At 48.2% G+C, this 16,406-nt stretch overlaps 1 protein-coding gene across 2 annotated transcripts in view; it reads left to right on the top strand.

Annotated features, from left to right (window-relative positions):
- NADSYN1 (NAD synthetase 1) overlaps window positions 1–16,406 on the top strand; it is a 63,264-nt gene that overhangs the window by 30,332 nt on the left and 16,526 nt on the right. Inside the window, exons 5-16 of one of the 2 annotated variants that reach the window (XM_027774440.1) lie at window positions 107–196; window positions 4,735–4,786; window positions 6,288–6,376; window positions 6,545–6,662; window positions 7,363–7,494; window positions 9,253–9,327; window positions 11,473–11,597; window positions 12,355–12,403; window positions 12,877–12,979; window positions 13,488–13,656; window positions 14,851–14,986; window positions 15,407–15,508. In XM_027774440.1, coding sequence (XP_027630241.1) covers window positions 107–196; window positions 4,735–4,786; window positions 6,288–6,376; window positions 6,545–6,662; window positions 7,363–7,494; window positions 9,253–9,327; window positions 11,473–11,597; window positions 12,355–12,403; window positions 12,877–12,979; window positions 13,488–13,656; window positions 14,851–14,986; window positions 15,407–15,508 — 1,240 coding nt within the window. The remainder of the gene's footprint in view (window positions 1–106; window positions 197–4,734; window positions 4,787–6,287; window positions 6,377–6,544; window positions 6,663–7,362; window positions 7,495–9,252; window positions 9,328–11,472; window positions 11,598–12,354; window positions 12,404–12,876; window positions 12,980–13,487; window positions 13,657–14,850; window positions 14,987–15,406; window positions 15,509–16,406) is intronic. The other variant, XM_006141093.2, reaches the window with a different exon arrangement.

Raw genomic sequence — 16,406 nt, 5'->3', positions numbered from 1 at the left:
ACTTGCTCAGGGCCCCATTTTCAAGTCTTGTCCTTTGGTGGTGGTGAGTACCACAGTGTCCTATCTCGGGAGCATGATGTGAGGTGCCCTGTTCCCCTGCCTGTAGGAGGATCCTGCTCATCAGACCCAAGATGGCCTTGGCAAATGAGGGCAACTACCGTGAGCTGCGCTGGTTCACTCCGTGGTCAAGGAGTCGGTGAGTCATGGTGCTGGACACACAGGAGCTCCATTGTGATGTTCACTGGATGTTGATCGAACATCTTAGTCATGTGTAGCCTTGGTTCCAGATTACATGTTGAGCTACAAAAGAACGTGGGACAAGGCCTCTGCGCGCTGGTGCCTGGCATTTGCATATGGTTGTTCTGATGTTGCTAATTAAGTTATATCCAGGTTTATCACAAATTAGGTAAAACTAAATCATCAATCAGTTGATGGACCAAACTCTATAAGAATATTTTAAAAGGCTTATTCCAGCATATGGCATAATAGTTACATTGCTGGACTCCCATGTAGTCAACCACAGTTTGAGTCCCGGACCCGGTGGCTTCACACTCATGCCAGGGCGCATGTGCATGCGTGCCCAAAATTTTGAGAGGAAAATGAAAGAGAAGAGATTGTGTCATGGTCATCCCCCTTGGGGTGTGATTTCTTGCTTTCTGTCTCTCTGGTGAGCACATGTGCCCTATAGTAAAAACACTTCTCTCTTTAAAAAATTAAAAAGGTTTATTCATAGCAAAATTATGATTGACTGTAGCCTGCCTACACAATTTCTGGTAGCCCTAAGAAAGTACTACAGGGGTGCTTAGATACTGCAGTGCTTTTATTTGGTTGTGACAGCAGGAGATACAAGCAAAACTAAATCTACAGTTTTCATACTGTCCTAGCCAAAAACATCTCAAAGTGAGGAGCTTCAAGTTACAGGTAGATCTAGAACTCAGATTAGTAATTGGTTGAAAGCACAAGTCTTTATCTCAGAAAGACTCAGAGTCACCAGAAAAAAGTATCTGAGTTTAACAGAGATTAAGAAGGCTTTGCTATTCATTCCCAGAATGCTGTGCAAGAGTCAAATGTGGTCCAAAGACCAAAGCAGTCTGCTGTAGCAAGATTACTGCCTACTCTCTGGCACAACTCTTCCCAGGGCCTCTTAGGAAAAATTGAGAACAAAGGGAGGTATTCAGTTTCAGTCCTCAGAGTGATCAGTCATTTTAAGTGAATCATCACTTAAATCTTGAATGACCTTTGTATCAGCATGCCTCATCTTCATCCTGTACTAACCCAGGCACACCTCAAACCAAACTAGGCACAGAACGGGGTGGAAGAAAGTACAGCTTTGTTGTCATGTTCAAAACAAGAAGAGCGGGTAACACGTGCTGAAAAAGCTTGATCTCCCAGGAGGAGTTCCAACGTACTTTTTTTTTTTTTTTTTTTAAGAGATTTTTGCTATACGGAGTGTGTGCTCACCAGAGAGACAGCGAGATAGACCACAAGAAGTCACCCCCCGTGGGGATGGCTATGCCTCAGTCCCTTCTCCATTTTCCTCTAGGGATTTTGGGCACTCAAACACGTGTGCCTGGTGTGAGTTTCAAGCTACTGGGCCAGGACTCAAACGGCAGTTGACCATATGAGAATCTAGCACCTTAACCACTATGCCATTTGCTGGCCCCTCAAGCATACATATTTAAGGGCAAAATTAAGGGTTGAGGTCTCAGACCTATGATCAGCTTGATAATTATTTTAAGAAGGCATTACCCAGGACCAGCAGATGTGGTTTAAGAAGGCATTACCCAGGACCAGCAGATGGCATAGCAGTTAGGTTGTTGGACTTCCACATGGCTGACCGTGGTTCAAGTCCCAGACCCAGTGGTTTGAAAATCATGTGCATGCCCAAGATCTCGGGAGGAGAATAGAAGAGGAGATTACAATGTGGCCATCCCCCGGGAGATTTCTCACTTTCACTCTCACTGTGTGTGTCAGTCTGTCTTCCCATCAAGCACACACACCCCAAATCCAAAACTTTAAAAATAAATAAATAAATAAATAAATAAAGGCATAACCCTCTGGTATGCTTTCTTGATTATTGAGCCTTAGGTAATCCATTTCTATTTTGGGAGGGTGTAGGCATCAGGCTTTGGCACCATTCAGTCTGGGGTCTATGTGCTCACATATGATCTATGTCCATCCTGCAGGACGTCTTAGAATTTAAGTTAAAGTAAGAGTTTTGGGAATCTCTTAATTACCATAACTATGTCCAGATTTCTGCTGAGAAGGCAGAGAAAGAGGGAGTTTACGGATTCTTTGGGGAATAATTCACTTTGGTTTGTTAACGTCAAATTTTGGGACTATTGCTTGAGAAGAGGAGTAACGGACCACATTGTAAATTCATTAACCCTTTAAGGTCATTTTGTTTTGTAACCAAAGTCTAAAGTCTCACTCAGCTATTAAAATTTATTTATTTAGACTAGCAAGTGACATCAAGGTTAAGGTGCTAGATTCCCACATGGCTGAATGTGTAGTTCAAGTCCCGGGCCCAGCAGCTTGAAAATCACACTAGGTGCATTTACTTTTGTGTCCATAATCCTGAGAGGTGATTGGAGGAGAAGGGGTTGTACCATAACCATTCCCCCAGGGGGTGATTTTTCACCTACTTCTTTCTGTCTTAGTCTCTCTCCAAGGAGTACATGCACCTTTTGGCAAAAACCTTAAAAAAAAAAAAATATATATATATATATGTATGTATGTATATACACACATATATACATACACACATATACATATATGAAATGTTATATATAATATTTTAAATGTTTATTTAATGTTATTTATTGTTATTATTTTTTTAATTTCACCAGAAAGAAACAGAGAGAGAGGGAACGTGAGAAAGCAAGCCACCAGGTCCAGGACTCAAACTGCATTCAGCCATATGGAAGTCCAGTACATTAACCACCACACCACATGCTGGCCTCTAAAATCTAACATATAATATTAATGATTCCATTTACATTTGCAGGACCAATAAACAAATAGGAATAACTGTAATAGAAATATGAAACTGAGCAGGAACCCTCCAAAAGGTCTTGATCCTCAGCTTTCCTTTTTCTGTTAAGGGAAGAAATGAAAATTTCCCCAGCTCTTAAGCTCACAGGGGCTAAGTTAAACAAGTAGTAAATCATTGCTGACACTAGAAATTGGGGACTAGTTACAGTGGGTAAATAACCTGGCCATAAGTCAAGGCCATAATGTTCCAAAAAACTACTCCCCTAGGGAAAAAGATAAGGTTTTTTTTTTTAGAATTATTTATTTTATTTTATTCATTCATTCATTTATTTTAATTTGACCAGAGAGAGACAAAGAGAGAAAGTGAGAAAACAAGCCACCAGGTCCAGGACTTGAACCATGGTCAGCCATGTTTGAATGTATAGCACTTTAATCACCATGCCACCTGCTGGTCTCCAAGAAAAGGTAAGATTTTAACTCACATTCCTAAGATGCTTTACATGAGCCGGAACACACAAGTGGGAATTTCTGTTGGAGAGCACAGTGACGCCAGAAGACCTGATAACTGTCCCCTCCAAAGATAGAAATTTATTACCTAAGACCCCACCAGTCAAGAAAACTCATATGGTTCAAATCCTGGCCCAGTGTCGGTTTAAAGAACGCTTTGGGGGATGTGCACACATGCCTAAAATATTGACAAGGTGAAGAAATAGAGACAAGATTGTGGTGTGATCACATCCCACACAAGGGTGCTTTCTTTTTCTCCCTCTTTCTATCTCTCTGGTAAGCACACACACTCTGTGACAATAGAAGGGAAAAAAAAGAGAGAGAGAGAAATAAAGAAAAGAAAAGGATGCTTCAAATGACCACACTTTTTTTTTTTTCTTGCCATAGGGTGCATGTGCTCGCTGGAGAGAGTCAGAGAAAAGAGTGAAAAATTACCCCTAGGGAAATAGCCACACTGCAGTTCCTTCTCCTCTGTCTTTGTCTCAGATTCTGGGCATGCATGCACAAGAACTCAGTGCGATTTTCAAGCTATTGGGTCTGGGACTGTGGTCAGCCATGCGAGAATCACGCACCCTAACCATCTTACCACCTGCTGGCCCCAGTCATACAGTCTTAATCCAGTCATGGAGGTGATCATTGGCCTTATCCTTAATTCTGTCTTTAAAAATGCCTGATACCCTTAGGCAAAATTATTTTATTTATTTACATATGTATTTATTTTTAGGCTTTTGCCATAAGCCATGTGTGCTCACCAGAGAGACAGAGAAAGGGAAAATGAGAAATCACCCCCCAACCCCACCCCAGGGGCTGGCCATACCACAATCCCTTTTTCTCCATTCTTCTCTCAGAATTTTGAGTACATACACCCAGCCTGATTTTAAAGCTACCAGGTCCAGGGCTTGAACCATGATCAGCCATGTGGGAGTCTGTTGCCTTAACCACCACACCACCAGCTAGCCCCCAAGTTTTTAAATATGGAGTTGTCGGAAAAGTCATGATATTTTTGCATAGAAAGCCATAGAAAAAATATGTCGTGACTTTTCTGACAACCAACCAACCAACCAACCAACCAACCGACTGACTGACTGACTGACTAAATAAATAAGTATTCTTTTAGTTCTTGCTATAAGGCATGTGTGCTTCAGGAGCCATTTAATTCTCCTTTAAGTTTAAGTGCCACTCTGCGTATTTTCTGAGATGGTCGTTCACAGATCCTTGGTGTATTCCTTCCAGGCAAACAGAGGAGTATTTTCTCCCTCGGATGTTACAAGACCTGACAGGACAGGTGAGTCACTGGTTTTGAAACTTGCTCTTTGGTTAAATATGATTTTAGGCTCATGGTGGACCATGTGGGACAGGAATTCTTTTAGACTGAAATAACAGAAAGCAACACAGCTAGCCTAAGTAGGAAACACACAACAGGAGGAAGCTTCTGTGACACTATGGGGGGGGTGGGGGCTCAGGCCCAGCGTCCTTGGTGGGGCACCTCCTCCGTCTTTCTGCTTTTCTTCTCCACACCTCCTTCCCCTTCTCCTCACACACACTGGCTTTCTCCTTTCCATTTCTTCTCTACCCCCAGGGCTTACATTTCCCACCTTTAAGGATTATGTGGAATAAGAGCAAAATGTCATCTCTGTTAAATTCTCAAGGAAAAGACAGGGGTGTCCCCTCATGGTCTCCGTCTTATGGCCACGGTAGGGGACAGGTTGCATCTCACTGTAGTCAGCTGCTCTTACCTTGTGGTCACAAGACAGAGGTAGCTTTCGGAAGTGACTGTCCTGGGTTGGCAGTCCCATCAAGGTCCATGACATTTTGCCCTCAAGCTGCTCGGAATACAAGTGTTTGCTTCCTCTACACCGCAAGACCAAGATTGCCCCTGCCTGGCCTGATGGGCATTCCCATGTGCAGCCACCCCTTCCAGTGTGTGAGAACCCAAGGTCAGATCCAGCTCCGAGAGCCAACACAAGGCGCCCAAGTCCCTGTAGTGGGGAAGGAGAGGACAGAATAAAAACTCCCTTTGATCTCACGTTTCATGTTGGCCTCTTACATGAGGCACAGCCTCCTCCCAGTCACCTCATCTAAGTAAGCTTCCATCCTCCTTCCCTGCCTCATTTTCCTTTGTGGCACATGCTGATCTCGATGTTCCATCATACAAGAACATCCATGTTTTTACAACTCAGCATCCTTCTCGCCCGCTACAGTGAGGCCCCGAACACAGCAGCTTGGTTTTTATCATTCTGTACCGAATCTCTGGGGACCCCCGTGGCACACAGTCAACATGGTGGAGTGAACGCATGAATGAACAACTCTCGGAGTAGACTGAACTCCTAGGTTGCAGTCTCGTGTCCCATTCTGTCCGTGGGAGATCGTCCTTTATCTAGTGTGTGTTGGAGCCACTCCTGAAGGATTCCCATGGTGCTTATTGTGGAGGAGAAGGCTCCTGCTTCCTGCTCCCTCTTAGCAGGATGGTTTTTTGTTTTGTTTTGTTTTTTAAGAGAGATTTTTTGCTATAGGGCACATGTGCTCATTGGAGAGACAGACAGAAAGCAAGAAATCATCCCCCAGGGGATGTGGCCACACTGTAGTCCCTTCCCCTCCATTCTCCTCTCAGGATCTTGGCGCACGCACCTGGCGTGAATTTTAAACCAAGCTCCAGGCAAGGCTGTAGGCAACGGCCTGGGACATAGCTGTGGCCTTCATGGAGTCTCCTGAGCATGCCTAGGGCCCCAGGTCAGTACACGGCCCAGGTGGGATGATAAGTCGGCATGCTCTTGTTCTCCACGCAGGAGACCGTGCCCTTTGGAGACGCAGTGCTGGCCACCCCAGACACCTGCATTGGGAGCGAGATCTGTGAGGAGCTCTGGACACCCCACAGGTCAGCCAGACTGCCCCATCCTCGCCCAGGCCAGTAGGACGGCCTGGGACTGCAGATGCCCTGGGTCCATGGCCTCGGGCTGTGGCGATGCCTCGAGGGAGCCTGAGGAGCAACCCTGGGGGCGGGCACAGAATCCAGCGGTCTTCTGTTTACCTGCCTGTGCCGCAGCCCACACGTGGACATGGGCCTGGACGGCGTGGAGATCATCACCAACGCCTCGGGCAGCCACCACGTGCTGCGCAAAGCCCATGCCAGGGTGGACCTGGTGACCATGGCCACCTCCAAGGTAGGCGTTGGGCTGTGCCACTGGGGCATGTGCCATGGGGCGGGCACTCTATCTCAAGTGCTCCTGAGCCCGCGGGGCCTGGTCTGTGCAGGATAGACAGACATTCAGTGCTTTCACTCATGGCCGTGCTCAGCAAACACACACAGACTGCTCTCCCGGGGCTTCACTCACGTGGCCTCATCCACCACACGCAGCCGTCCTTTGTAGCAGATGCTGTCCCCACCCACTGTGACTGGCAACCTGATGTACCCCTCCGTGGCATCATGGCAGCCTAGAGAGCACCCATGCTTCTGCCACGCCTGTTCTCGGGCAGCGTGGCCTGGCGAGAGGTGGTGGTGTGCAGTCATTCACAGGACAAGTTTGGACTCAGTGGAACTGGGCTTGAGTCTTGGCTTTCACATGCAGCCTGGCTTCTCTCCCTCACCGTGCCTGGCGGAGACAGCAATGCCCGCTTTGTAGTTGTCGGGAAGTGAAATAGGTGTTTTGGGTAATGCCTGGTCCCCAGGAGGGCTGCATGGCTCTGTATTTCTCTGCGTGTGTGCATTCTTTGTCAGGGTGGGGACACTAGTGATGACAGCAGAGTAGGGATGGAGAGGGGGCCTGCAGGCCATATGAGCTGGCTTGGCCACGTTTCTGGTGGTGGTCGGTGAAGGTGGTGGACAGTGGCTGACAGCTCCACTGGCGGCTCTGCCTTTTCCAGAACGGCGGGATTTACCTGCTGGCCAACCAGAAGGGCTGTGACGGGGACCGTCTCTACTACGATGGCTGCGCCATGATAGCGATGAACGGAAGCGTTTTTGCTCAAGGAGCCCAGTTTTCCCTGGATGACGTGGTAATGAGCAAGCGTGTGTGTGGTCGTGGGGGCAGCATGCCCTATCCCGGGCCAGTTCTCTGGTGTGAGGCAGAGCTCGTCACACTCCCCAGTAGCCAGGGCGTGGAAGCAGGGCTGCGTAAAGGTGTCCAGGGCCCTGCCTCCTCTTTGCTCAGGGAGGAAGTCCAGCCCTCGGGTTACAGGGATGGCTGGACATATGACATGTGACGATAGCACCAGGCAGCTGAGAGCGAGCAGTTTATTAGTCACATACCCACATAGCCTGAAGAGGACTTCCTGCCACACAGGGTCACGTGGCAGGTGCACTTGAGAACAGCGAACAGCCAGGGGTTGTGGGAGGCACAGGGTGGAGGGTGGAGTGCCACAGGAAGATGCAGTCGGCTTTTTGGATAATTCCGAGGCCTGGCAAAGAATTGGAGCACACTCCTCAGGAATGAGCAGACACCGTGCCTGTCCCTGTGATAAGGGTGAGGGCGTCCCTGTGTTTGGCTGGGAGACCTTATCCCTAGGAGCAGAGCTGGTGGGAGAACTTGGGCTTGGCTGTCCAAGGCCCACTTGTGACAGTAGCCCTGAGTTGTGATGTTCCAGGCAACAGAAGACAGTCTTGCCCTGTCTCACAAGAGACCTCCCCAACTGAAGATACTGTGTTTATTCTCTCTGGGCCCCCAAGTTGATTGAACCAGGGCCGTCACACTGAGGGCAGATCTTCCACATCTAGTCCACTCAGGCTTCCATGTTAACCCCTCCAGAAACACCCCACAGACATGCCTGGAGTAACGCTTTTTCTAGGTATTCCTTAGTTCCATCAGGTTGACAGACACCTAGAACAATCACAGTATCCCTGTCTTTCCACTTTTTTTTTTTTTTTGGCTTCATGCTTCCCCTGGCTTTGCCATGCTGGAAGATGATGGGTGGTGGACCATCGCTTTGGGAAGTTACAAGAAAGCAACAGGGCATATAAACGCCTTTTCCTGGTCTTCCTGGGCGTTTTCTAATGTGAGTCAGGCCCACTGTTAAAGGTGACAGAACAAATGGGGAGCAAGGTGGCCCAGCGGTCCTGTATCCCCCAGTGGTGCGCAGCGGTAGTTCTTGCGGTCCCACACTTGTATATAATGAGACAAGATTCTAGGAAAATCATTGGATTTGAATTTTATTTCCTAAAAAAAGGAATAACATTTATGAGTTAAAACGTTTTTTCTTCTGAACGTTACAAGTGACAGAACACCCCTCCCGCAGCGGTGGTCAGAATCAGGGCAGCGTCATGCCAGCACCCTGGTGTAAATGGCTGGGGCTCTGGCTCCGCCCTTCCACCATTCTCCAGCTCCACCTTCTGTAGTGCCTTCTTTTTCAAGCTGACCTTTGTCACGGTCACGAGATGGTTGCAGCAACTCTAGCCATCCCATCTTCCCATAGCTATGTTCAGAGGCAGAAAAGGGGGACTTGCTCCCTGTTCATCTTTTTAAAAAGAGAAGCTTTCCCAGAAGCCCCCAGATATTTACTCTCAAAGTCGCGTCTTGCACCGTGATTAACAGCACTGGCACATGCCTGAATGCAGTGGAGGTTCTCATGGCAACACGGGACAAACTTCGGGTTGGCAGTAACACTGCCTGTCCCCTGTCCTGGGTCCCTAGGGATCCATAGGTTCCAGCCCCTACTTTAGAAGGCATGACTTTCACATGCCATACCAATGGCAGCAGTCAGATTACACTGGGAGTAGAAAATGCAGATTTTATTTCTCTTGGAAATTCCTTTCTCTAGGAAGTCCTGACAGCCACGTTGGATTTGGAGGACGTCAGGAGCTACAGGGCAGAGATTTCCTCTCGAAACCTGGCGGTAAGCGTGTTAGTAGAAACCTGCCTGGATGCTCATCAGAAACTCAGAAAGTACCAGTCACAGTGAGCAGGCCTGGCGGAGGCTGTGTGGATGCAGTGTGTGAAAACTCTACAGGGGAAGTCTCAGGAATATGGAGGAAGGGAGTGGTGCAGAAAGAACCCATCTGTCTGTCCTCAGTCAGCACCTGTTTGGTCCACACTTTAAGCCTTGGGATTCCAGAAGCTTAGAATAAGGTGGGGACAGGTAGGTAAAGAGGCCCTGCCAGTCAGCACAGGACAAACAGTGGCGTGAGGACACCTGACCCAGCCTGAGAGGCAGAAGACTCTGGGATGTAAGTGGGGGGGGGGGGGGGGTGGGCAGCATGCAGCCTGCAGCTTAGGCTGGTACCTGTGTGGGAAGCTGGGGGCAAGCTCTGAGAGCCTGAGAACCCAGAAGGTAAGCAAGGTCCTTCATCCAGCCAGCAGTCCTGTTCATAATCCAGAACTCTGCATTTCTGTAAGACTTCATTACAAATAGAGTATTAAATTGGATGATCATTATTAGACCGTGGTTTTGCAAACATTCTAGAAGGAGTGAGCTTAAAATAGGGCAAGCTATTTTTTTTTAAATAGCTTTTTTTTTTTTTAAGAATTATTTTACTTTATTTATTTATTTATGTATTTACTTTTAATTTGACCAGCAATGGACAGAGAGAGAGAAAAAGAGAGAGAAAGCAAGCCACCAGGTCTGGGACTCGAACCCCACATTTGGCCATGTGGGAGTCCAGCACCCTTAACTACCATGCCAACTGCCGACCCCAAAAAATAGCTTTATTAAGACATAGTTTCCATCCTACACAGTTTACTTGCTTAAGTACATGACTCAGCGGTGTATAGTATATATGTAAACTTGAGCAGCCGTCTCCACAGTCAATATTAGAGCATTTTTATCACCCCCAGAAATAGCCCTGTGCCCATTTCCAGTCATTCCACATTGCTGCCCCACAGCCTGGCAAACACTAGCCAGCTTTCTGCCTCTGAGTTTGCCTGTTCTGTAGACACTACAGAAATGGAGTCATGGGACCAGCAGTTAGCATAATGGCTATGTCGCTGGCCTCCCATGTGGTCGACCGCAGTTCAAGTCCTGGACCTGGCGGCTTAAACTCACACCGGGCACATGTGCATGCATGCCCAAGATCCCCAGAGGAGAATGGAGGAGAAGGGATTACAGCATGGCCATCCCCCCTGGGGGTGATTTCTCGCTTTCTCTCTGTCTCTCTCTGTCTCCGTCTTTCTGGCAAGCACACGCGCCCTATAGCAAAAACCTCTCCAAACAAACAAACAAAAAAAAAGAAATGAAGTCATGTAGTGTGTGGTCTTCTGTTTGACTTCCTGCACTAGGACACTGCCTTCGGTGTTCTTCCATGTCGTGTGGTATTAATAGTCTTGTATAGTTAGATGTTACTATGTACATTATCATCACCGGATAATTTTCCATTTTTATGTTTGTTAAATGATTTTGCTGCCTTTTTTTTTTTTTGAGTGGACACACATTTTTATTTCTTGTGTGTATGTGTACATTTGTGTGTGTGTGTGTGTGTCTAGGATTAGAATTCTAACTAGGTCATATGGTAATGCTGTTTAGCCTTTTGTTTTTCAGTTTCTGCTCTAGGGAATATGTGCTTTCTGAGGAGAAGTGGGGGGTGGGACGCACCCCTCGGGGGGATGGTCACACGACAATCCCTTCTCCTTCATTCCCCTCTTGGAATTTTGAGCACACATGCAAACATGACCTGCTTTCAAGCCTCCAGGTTCAGGACTCAAACTGCTCTGTTGGCCATGAGGGACCCAGTTGCTTTAGCCACCATCTCACCAGCTGGCCCCTCTGTTTATTCTTTCGAGGGACCGCCAGACCGTCTTCCAAGCAGCTATGCCCTTTTCCATTCCCACCAGCAGCGTACGAGAGCCCTGGCTTCTCTGCACTCTCTCCAACACCCGGGGCCACCTGTCACTCTGATTTTGGCCAGCCTGTGGAAGTGAAGGGCTGTCTCCTGCAGGCTGCGGTTTGGGTTTGCAGTAGAAGATGGCTCCTTGGTAGATCCCGTCCTGGGAACTTATAAGGTTTCCACAGTATGAGGCCTCGTTTGTCTTGAACCTCCATCAACAGGCCAGCAGGGTGAGCCCCTACCCCCGAGTGAAGGTGGATTTTGCCCTCTCGTGCTGTGAGGACTTGCTACAGCCAGTCTCTGAGCCCCTCGAGTGGAAATACCACAGCCCTGAAGAGGAGATAAGGTGGGTGCTCACAACTCGGAGGAGAGGTTCCGTTGCTATGTGACTGCTACCCTCCAACCCCACTGCCTCTGCAATTTACACTGGGGCGGGCCGGGAGGAGGGGGTTGAAGCTGCCCAGGGTAGCTGCTTGGCTAAGGAGGTGGCTGTGCCTTGCTAGGGTTGAAGGCATGGACACCAGAGCCAGAACGCCTGGATTCACCTGCTAGGTCTGTCACTTCTTGTGCTGTGACCTTGGGCACAAAGGTGCTGTCCTTTCTCAGTGTTCCCACTTACAGATAGGATAATGATAGTACCTATCTCCCAAGATTATTTTCAGAATTAAAATGCATTAATGTGGGCTGGCCCTGTAGCCCATTGGTTGAGGGATCCCAATCTCACATGACTGACTGCTGTTTGAATCCCAGCCCTGGCACCTTGAAAAACCTGTCAGGCATGTGCATGCCCCAAATCCCAGCAGGATGGAGAAGCAGAGGACAGGATTGTGGTGTGACCACGCCCCATTGGGGATGCTTTCTTCCTGTCCTTCGCTCTGTCTCTGTTTCTCTAGTGAGTCCATGTACCCTCTGGCAATTAAAAAATGCATTAATTCACATGAAGTGCTTAATATAGAGATGGGAGCATTGCGAAAGCCTAGTCCTTGCTAGCTACGTCCCTAGTGCCACCTCTACCTCGGGGACCTGCCCCTAGAGAAGCTGATCAAACACATGGCAGGCCAGGATCTGCCACTCCTCCACTCAACCCTTCGATTGCTCTGCAGCCTTGGACCTGCCTGCTGGCTCTGGGATTTTTTAAGACGAAGCCAACAGGTAAGATTTTGTTTCTAGCCGGCTCACTTTGCTTGTTCTACTGGTTTTGTGCTTAATTCTAAGACAGGCTAGTGATTTTTTTTTCTTAATTCAAGCAACAAAGAGCATTTCATCACACTGCCTCTGTGGGAATGCAGTTGACACTGACCAGAGGCCAGTGAGCACAGCTTGGTTTGGCTCTTTGAAGTCCCAGTGGAGCCCAGTGGATGGCAGTCGTGACTCACGACTTATCAGTCCTGTGGTCATGTGTGTCCACACTCATTTGGGCCTCAGACACATCCTAAAATAGTCTCTTTTCCCTCTAGGACATTAATTCTGGCATGTATGACACATTTTCCCAGCCCTAGAAAAATCACTGACACCCATGTGCATTTCCGTGGTACTCTATCAAGGTTTCTAGGGTGGAGCTAGGCTGATCTTTGGGCATGTGGCTTCTCCAAGACTCACATCTGTGTTTGGCTGGCTCATTGCAGGCAGGGTTTTTTCTGCCCCTGAGTGGTGGAGTGGACAGCGCAGCCACCGCCTGCCTCGTCTACTCCATGTGCCGCCAGGTCTGCGAAGCTGTGAAGAGCGGAAGTAGGTGATGCCATGCTTAACCTCTATCTGTGCTTTTTCCCTTTTATGGCTAGGAGGGAGGCTGGTGGGTCAGCCCTGGGGCTGCCTGAGTAGGAGATTAGTAAAAATGCAGGGCCTAAGCATTATGGGGATGGAGGCTTTGCCGTTGTGCTCAGATGTCACAACGTCCTGCCCAAGTCCTGAACTGGGAGCAGCAAGCCCATGAAAGTCCCTTCCTGGAGGTTGGAGCCAATGTGCCCATGGCAGCTGACCACATCTTGCTGCTGCTGTGACAGCATGGCCACTGGGTCAGGTGAACCCAGATTCAGCCCCCACTCCAGGTGCTGTTAATACACATAGCTTTAGTGCATACAGCAGAAAATCAGGATGATGACACTCATCTGATGGAGATGCTGGGCAATGGCATGGGACTAAGTGCCAGTACCCGGGGAGACAGGCTGGGACTGAGCTGGACTGGCACCTCTGACATAGTCAATAGCTTCTACCTGTTCTCCTCGGTGAATTTCAGATCAAGATGTGCTGGCTGACGTCCGGGCCATTGTAAACCAGATCAGCTACACGCCCCAGGACCCCCGAGACCTTTGTGGACGCATTCTGACAACCTGCTACATGGCCAGCGAGAACTCCTCCCAGGAGACCTGCAGCCGGGCCAGAGAATTGGCCCAGCAGATCGGAAGGTAGCGTTGCCCCTGGCATTGGGTGAGTGTAGGCACTGTAATGGCGATTAGAACCAGCGGACACGCCACAGCATCTTCAGTGTGTGTTTAGAAGCTGAGTAGGTTTCTACATCCTCTTGGTTTGAGCCAGTATTAGAAAAATCGTTGTTCTGACCTCCACACCCCCTCAAGCCCCAGGCTATGTTACACTTTCCCCTTCGTCAGGCTTGCATCTCAGGCATGGGCTGCAGGTGGACTGCGCTCACCAGGGTGGGAGCACATGGAGCCAGCTCAGCGGATCCCAGCAGGGAGCTTGATTCACACCCTCCTTATGTCACTTGTCCTGCCCCTGGCTGCCTCTCCACCAGCAGTTCTGTAATTGGGGAGAGCGGAGAGAAGCCCCTTTTTAGAGAGATGAGGCTCAGTTTCATTTCCTGTGTTCCATTTCTTCTGCCTCTGAGGGGAAAATGAAGAGCTGCCCCTTCTGTTTGCTAAGCTCGGCTGTAGACCACTCCTCACCTGCATTCTCTCTCCTGGGTGTATACTGAGGAGGGAGAGGACAGGGATATACTCAAAGGAATTGAAAACAGGAACCCAGCTACACAGAAAGGTCTTTAAGAATGTTATTCTCAATAGCCAAAAAGTACAAATGACCCAGCTGCCCCCATTGATTCATAAATAGGTTATAAAATATGGCCTTTCCATACAGACGAATATTTCCTAGCCATAAAAGGGAAAAAGCACTGATACAGGTTACAGCATGGGTGAACCTTGAAGGTAGGCTGAACAAAAGAAGCTAGCCTCAGAGGGCACCATGGATAGTTCCATTTTTGTGGAGGTTACAGCATGGATGAACCTTGAAGATAGCTGAGCAAAAGAACTTAGCCACAGAGGGCACCATGGATAGTTCCATTTTTGTGCAATGTCCGGAACAGGCAAATCTGTAGAAGCAGAAAGTAGGTTCATGGTTGTCTGGAGCTGGAGGAGGAAGGGATAAGGAGTGACTGCTGATGGGGACAAGGCTTTCTTGGGGTGATGCAAAGCTCTGGAACTGGAGAGTGATAATGTCTATGCAGCCTTGCGAATGCACCAGTCAGCACTGAGTCGTGCACTTTAAGGCTGTAATAGTTGTCAGTTTCATGTCGTATGTGTTTCACTGCATGCATATGGGTGCATGCACACACATATGCCTCTCCACGCTTACTCTTCTTCCAGCCACCACATGAGTCTCAACATCGACCCAGCCGTGAAGGCAGTCATAGGCATCTTCAGCCTGGTGACAGGGAAAAGCCCTGTGTTTGCAGTTCACGGAGGAAGCAGCAGGGAAAACCTGGCATTGCAGAATGTGCAGGTACCTCCCACATGGGCCGTTGTCACCATGGGGTGGAACAAGGATTTCAGAGAGCCCCGGGGACTACAAGGCTAGAGTCTGCAGCCTGTGCCTCCTTAGAATCATTGACCACACAGCCTTCTGGACAAGGCTAGAGGTTTATGTGCATGGGAATATATAAGTGAGCATACAACTGTGTAACAGTGTGCAGGTATGCAGGTGTGTACATGTGTAAGATATCAGTGTGCTTATGCATGTGACAGAAACTGCATGAGTATAAGTGAGTAAGAGAGTTTGAGGATATGAATGTGAATATGCACAAGTGTGTGTGAATATGAGTGCATATATTTGTGAGTATGCATGTGTGGACATGAGTGTATGCGTGCGTATGTACATACAAATGTGTGTACATGAACACGTGAGCTTGTGCATGTCCTTCAGGGAGCGGCCCAGGCACTACCCTGCCTCTGGGTTGCTACAGTGAGCAAGGCACTGGCTGATTGGCAAAGGGAGAAGAGAGGCCTGGAGGCTCCCACCACACAGGTCTGTCCTGTTTCTTTGCCCTCTCCTGCTGCACATGGTAGCCTTTCCCCTCCAGAAATGCCTGGGTTAAAGGGAGTAAGACAAGAGAACTGGGCTTTCTCCTTCACTCACTGCAGCTCAGTCCTTCCACCAGTGCTCTCTGCCCTCCTGGGCTCTGCATTCTACACATGGAGCTCACCTGATGACTGCAGAGGTAGGGTCAGCCCTGAAGGCAGGGTTTTGTCTCAGGGTTTTGGACTGTCATTCTCCCTGAACTTCAGAAAGTTCCTAAGTTATTTTGTTTTATTTTATTTTATTTTATTTTATTTTATTTTATTTATTTGGTTTAGTTTTTTTTTGTTTTGTTTTTGTTTTCGGTTTTGGTTTTTTGCTACAGGGCATGTGCACTCACTGAAAAGACAGAGACGGAGAGAGGGAAAGTGAGAAATCATGCCCTAGGAGGGATGGCCACACCACAGTTACTTCTCCATTCTCCTCTAGGGAGAGGATGTGTGCCCAATGTGAGTTTCAGGCTGCTGGCTCCAGGACTCGAACCATGGTCAGCCATGTGGAAGTCCAGTGCCTTAATCACTACGCCACCTGCTAGCCCCAATTTTCTTGATTTTTAGAGTTGGTTGGAGGGGGCTGGCAGATGGCATGGTGATTGAGAGTGCTGGACTCCCACATCGCTGACTGCGGTTCGAGTCCTGGACCTGGTGGCTTGCTTTCTCACTTTCTCTCTCTTTCTCTCTCTCTCTCTGTCCCTCTGTGGCCAGATTTAAATAAATAAATAAATAAATAAATAAATAAACAAATAAATAAATACAGTTAAATAAAATAATTCTTTAAAAAAAAAAAAAGAGGTGGTTGGGGAACCCCATCTCTTGAGCTGGTGGAAGCATGGTGCTAGTGTACATCT

Source organism: Tupaia chinensis, unplaced genomic scaffold (genome assembly GCF_000334495.1).
Source record: "Tupaia chinensis unplaced genomic scaffold, TupChi_1.0 Scaffold000047_1, whole genome shotgun sequence".
Lineage (NCBI taxonomy): Eukaryota > Metazoa > Chordata > Mammalia > Scandentia > Tupaiidae > Tupaia > Tupaia belangeri.
Note: the sequence above shows the minus strand (reverse complement) of the source record. Positions and strands in the feature narration are given on the sequence as shown.